The sequence below is a fragment of the Sinocyclocheilus grahami genome, unplaced genomic scaffold (genome assembly GCF_001515645.1).
Source record: "Sinocyclocheilus grahami isolate Dianchi unplaced genomic scaffold, SAMN03320097.WGS_v1.1 scaffold581.1, whole genome shotgun sequence".
Taxonomy (NCBI): Eukaryota; Metazoa; Chordata; class Actinopteri; order Cypriniformes; family Cyprinidae; genus Sinocyclocheilus; species Sinocyclocheilus grahami.
In genome coordinates, this window is record NW_015505760.1 from 58,750 (window position 1) to 64,527 (window position 5,778).

The window sequence follows — 5,778 nt, forward strand, 5'->3', positions numbered from 1 at the left end:
TTTAGTATGTGACAGTAGGAAAATAATCATTGTCCCACTCCCTTCTCTCTTCAATCATTTCCTGCCCTCTCTTCACTGTATCTCAGCAGTAAGAAATCAAAAGCACAGAAATAAAATAAGAGAAGATAGAGTTGGTCAAAAAATAGAGAACAGAAAAATGGGCGGTCTTTACACTTTCCAGTAAGAGACCACAAAATGATGTGAGGTTTTAGCACCTCATGCCAAACCTGAATGAAAACTGAAAGAAGAGAACAGTCAATGTGAAGAGAACAATGATTAGCATTAGCACAAATTAATATTGCTGGCCTTTAAAAGAGCAGAAATGTCTGATGCTATTTATAATGATGTGATCAGAACTGAGTCTGAGAGAGTGGAGATGATGGTGGCTATCTATGAGAGTGCTGATTGTGTGAGAGATCATGACTTCAGGACAGAGACAAACACACACCAACCACTACAGCGTACAGGTAATCATAGTCATTTCTTTGATCAAAAATGTTGCGGTTTGCACATGTTCAGTCACTTCACATCATGTCTGTGGTGAACAGGAAGTGATTCAGTGAAGAGCAGAAGCTCCAGAGCAGCTGTAGTGTGTTTGGTTCTGCTGTGTGTTCTTCTGCTGACTGCAGTCATAGTGCTGTGTGTCCACATCCATACAAACAACACAAACTACACACAAGAGAGAGATCAGCTACTAACCAAGATTAACAACCTCACAGAAGAGAGAAACCAGATGTTGACCAACATTACCAACCTCACCGATGAGAGAGACCAGCTACCTAACAACAGCAACCATATTCAATTAAACAAACAGTTAAATCAAGTGACAAATTAACTGTTGAAGTGTTTTAATGGAATGGGTAATCATGAGATACACTAAACAAACATTCAAATATTCAACATTCAAACTATACTACACAAACATTTAATATTTGAAGGAGAAACTATATATTAAATTGGTAAAACAGTAAAAAAAAAATAGGTTGTGTAATTTGTTTTAATGTTGTGTTAATATGGATAAACAGCTAATACTTGAACTGTTTGTGTTTACAGATGAATGGTTATACTATAAATTTAGCTTGTACTACATTTCCTTTGAGAAGAAGAGCTGGACTGAGAGCAGAAGATACTGTACAGAGAGAGGAGCAGATCTGATCATCATAAACAACAGAGAGGAACAAGTGAGTGAGAGATGTGTGTGTGTGTGTGTCTGGTAATACCTGTATATTGATATATGAGAAGAGGTAAAATGCCATTTGTACAGTATAACAATTATTACGCCTATGGAATGTCTGCATAAAATATGTAAATTGTCTGTGTGTGTATTGTGGTGTTATATATACACTGAACAAAATTATAAACGCAACACTTTTGTTTTTGTCCCCATTTGTCATGAGCTGAACTCAAAGATCTTAGACTTTTTCTATGTACACAAAAGGCAGTTTTATCACACAGCACAATGCCACAGATGTCGCAAGTTTTGAGGGAGTGTGCAATTGGCATGCTGACTGCAGGAATGTCCACCAGAGCTGTTGCCCGTGAATATTCCTCTTGTTGCGGAGTAAAAAGGGGCCCTCATCCACCTCTGCAAGGTTGTCTTGCAATCCTGTGTGGTGCAGAGTAAAATTACAGTAAATATGGTTAAAGTGCTTCAGTGGAACAGGTAATCCTGAACTACAGTAGAATATACAGTGTTAGAAAGATAAACTACATTTGTGTAATATAACTTCCAAAAATAAATGTGAAGTTAGTGTGAATAGCTATATTAGTAATTAGTAGTAATAGCTGGTCTGGTTGTGTTAATAGATGGATGGAAATGTAACCAATCCAGCTGTTACTACATTTCCTCTGAGAAGAAGAGCTGGACTGAAAGCAAAAGATACTGTATGGAGAGAGGAGCAGATCTGATCATCATAAACAACAGAGAGGAGCAAGTGAGTAAGAGATGAGTGTGTGTGCCTGTGTGTGGTAATTTATTGCTATATGAAAAGAGGTCAGTTCAAACTTGTAATTATTTTGATGTAAGTTTTCTTTTTTTCAACTTGTCAGAATTTGTTTAGGAAAATGTCTGATGGTGCTAAAGTCTGGATTGGTCTGACTGACAGTGATGTGGAGGGCAGCTGGAAATGGGTTGATGGCAGCACACTGACCACTGGGTGAGAAATCACTGAACTCAACTGATTATTATGTAATAAATGATTCTCACAGTCAGTATCATATCACACAGAAAGCAGCACTGAACATATAATGCTGATCTATTGTTGCAGGTTCTGGGGTCATAAAGAGCCAAATGGAAAAAGAGGAGAGAACTGTGCTCTAACTTACAATCACGGTGGAATGATTATCCATGTTCAGAAACTTTTAAATGGATCTGTGAGAAGAAAATATTGAAATGATTATATTATATGCAATACATTTTTATTCTAAATACGAATTCCTATTTTAGTTTTAGATGTATACCAAAAATACTAGGAACTTTCGTCTGTCATTTTGACAACAGTTCTGTTTATTATATCCATTATAATGAAACGATTATTTTTTATTATTAAAGCCTTGTACTGATTACATTACTAGCACGTGTATCACATTTGTCATGTTGCTCCAGGCTAAAATATAGTTCTCTAAAATATAGTATAGGTGCATTTCTCGAATCATTTCTCGAATCATCCTTAATATTTGCAAAGAAGTATGTGCATTTCTCCTCATATTACTAGAGATAATACATTACAGTTTTTCTCAGTCGCTTTGGTGCATTTCTCGAATCATCCTTAATATTTGCAAAGAAGTATGTGCATTTCTCAAAAAATTTGTACAAACAGCACCACACAATGGATTACCTGCAAAAGCCTGTAACTTACTCAAAATCTTTAGTTCGTCTCTCAAAAGCAAGTATTTATGTCAATGAACATATCAGTGCCATCAGAATGAAAAGTCCTTGTGTCATTGTTCACAAACAAGATAGTCAAAATGCTTAGTCATGTTGTCAATATAACAGTGCACTTTGTTAGTATTACCTGATGTAAACTATGGCAACAGTATGGAAGACAGTTACTGTATTGAAATGCAGAAGGCTGCACTTCTTATGTATGTCATATATCCATTTCAAAAGTACAAATTTACACATTACTGTATGTGGGATATTGATTGAAAGAGACTAGATAGGATTCACAGTTACACTTTACTAGTGGTCTGACAAAAAAATAAAAAAAAAACCTTACCAACGTCAATGTGATAGAAAATAAATATGGGCACAAAATAAAATTAAAATTAGAAAAGCAAACACAGAAAACACCCCTTAGGCAGAACTTTGCTTTTGCAAGCAGCACTGTATGAGGAATCACAGTGTAGTCTGTCTACATCTCCTGACATTCCAGTCTGTCTGTCCACAGATTCTCATCTGCATCACAATGAATATCTTCCCTTGCAATGCTACGTGGAATTGGAGTCAAGTGAACCATCTCACAACTTCATACAGTATATGTGGATGAGGCTGGCTTCAACCTAACCAAAAGCAGAAGGTGTGGTTGAAATGTCATCAGCCACAGAGCTACTGTTGATTTACCAGGCCAAAGGGGAGGAAATATCCATTGTCAGAATTTGTAATTCTTGTGTTGCCCTCTGTCCATGCTTTCCAATTGAAGGTTCATGAGGTGCACCTTTGAGCTATTTCAGAGAATTAGTTTATCATTAGCTGATCTGCATTCTCTTCATTAATGAAAGTTAAGATTCACTTGCACAATTCATGGCAAATTTACAAAAAGTCTAATAGAAAAGTGTAGAAAATGCACCAAAGCGACTGAGAAAAACTGTAAATATTTATTTAAAAATGAATATTCATAAAAAATAAAGTTTATGTTGTACGACATTGGGTTAACTGTTGAACCTGAATAACTAAGTATAGACAGTTTATCCATCATGAACCATTTTATCTGTGAGGGATTTTATAATTCCCCAACACTGGTTGCTCAGAGAGGGTGAAAAGAGATAAATAATAACAATAACTAAATCCTAAAAACTGTTCTTGGATCTGCACAACAGCTAAACTTTTCTGTTATCTGTCACATGATATGTAGCTTTGCATTTGACTTCAGAGAAAGAAAAAAAAAAACTTTAGTGGACACGCAGCCTTACAGTCAAAATATCTCAGAAACCAGTAAGAATACCCTAGCAAGCAGCTAGCCCTTACAGCACCTACGTAGAAGACATAACACTCTAGAAATAGTTAGCAAGGTGCTAGAACTGCCTAACAACCACGCTGTTGGTCAGATGGTTTATCTGTCTTTTAGTTTATCTGACAGTCTTTAGGTCTGTCTCTTTTAAAAACTAGTTTAAAGTTTTAGGCTTTCTCTAAATTTCTCTTGAACTTTCTTGTTTAGACTTTAAACTTTGTTCTCAAATCAGTTCTGTTTTATTGTTTCATTTTAACTGGAGATGAAAGTAGACAGGAGAAGAACAGCTAAAATAGCACAGAAAAGTAAACAGGAAAATCATTCAACATTAGCACAGCTAATGTAAGACTGTAATTGAGCAGAAATGTCTGATGATATTTATGCCGATGTGATCAGGACAAAGAGAGAGAGAATGGAGATGACAGTGGATATCAATGAGAGTGCAGATTGTGTGAAAGATCATGACTTCAGGAAAGAGACAAACACACAGCAGCGTACAGTTAATCACATTCATCTCTGAATAAATAAGGAGGAAAACATCTGAGTTTGCACGTTTAGTCATTTAACATCATGTCTGTGTTGTTCAGGAAGTGATTGTGTGCAGATCATAGTGCTGTGTGTCTACATCCATACAAACAACACAAACTACCCAGAAGAGACACACCAGCTATTAACCAGGAATACCAACCTCTCAGAAGAGAAACCAGCTACTAACCAAAATTACTAACCTGGCAGAAAAGAGAGACCAGCAACTAACTGAGATTACCAACCTTACAGAAGAAAGAGTCTGGGTACTAACTAAGATCACCAATCTAATTCAACTAAATGGAGAGTTAATTCAAGAGAAACATTAACTGTTAAAGTGTTTTAATGGAATGGGTAACTGTAAACTACATAAAAACTGCATGAATATTCAGTGCTAGAAAGATAAACAACATTTTTTGCAATACAACTTCTAAAAATAAGTGTGAAATAGAAATAAGAGCTAATAACTGATCCGATTGCATTACCAGATGGATGGAAATTTTACTAATCCAGATGCTACTTCATTTCCTCAGTGAAGAAGAGCTGGACTGAGAGCAGAAGATGTTGTATGGAGAAAGGAGCAGATCTGATCATCATAAACAACAGAGAGGAACAAGTGAGTGAGGCATGCTGTATGAGGTGGTTTAGTGCTATATGAAAAGAGGTCAGGTTAAACTTGAATATAAATATATTCATCTTATTATCTGTAAATATAAATGTGGTGTCTTTTTTCAACTTGTCAGAATTTTAAGAAGATTTCTGCTAATGACGCAGTCTGGATTGGTGTAACTGACAGTGATGAAGAGGACAGATGGAAATGGGTTGATGGCAGCACACTGACCTCTGGGTGAGAAATCACTGAACTGATTATTATCTAAAAATGTAATTTGATATCACACAGAAAGCAGCACTGAACAGGTTCTGGGGGTCTGAAGAGCCAAATGGATACAGAAGAGAGAACTGTGCTGTGAATATGTCATGGTGGTATGATTATCCATGTAACTACACATTTCTGTCAGGACCACTATCGTCAAAGATGATTGATAATTAGCATACATTTAATTATCAATGGATCCGCCCCACC

At 36.2% G+C, this 5,778-nt stretch overlaps 1 protein-coding gene across 1 annotated transcript; it reads left to right on the forward strand.

Annotated features, from left to right (window-relative positions):
• Window positions 1-322: 322 nt before the first annotated feature.
• On the forward strand, window positions 323-3,662 carry LOC107556848 (C-type lectin domain family 17, member A-like). Its single transcript, XM_016240087.1, has 6 exons — window positions 323-467; window positions 549-783; window positions 1,028-1,181; window positions 2,050-2,156; window positions 2,268-2,373; window positions 3,642-3,662. The coding sequence occupies exons 1-6, from the start codon at window positions 323-325 to the stop codon at window positions 3,660-3,662; spliced, it is 768 nt and encodes a 255-aa protein (XP_016095573.1).
• Window positions 3,663-5,778: the final 2,116 nt, after the last annotated feature.

What these genes read in the sequence shown, in the direction of transcription:
- LOC107556848 (XM_016240087.1), top strand. Translation starts at nt 323, where the DNA reads ATGTCTGATGCTATTTATAATGATGTGATCAGAACTGAGTCTGAGAGA. An exon ending in CCAACCACTACAGCGTACAG is followed by an intron (nt 468 to 548) that starts GTAATCATAGTC and finishes TGTGGTGAACAG; the next exon opens with GAAGTGATTCAGTGAAGAGC. An exon ending in TAAACAACAGAGAGGAACAA is followed by an intron (nt 1,182 to 2,049) that starts GTGAGTGAGAGA and finishes TCAACTTGTCAG; the next exon opens with AATTTGTTTAGGAAAATGTC.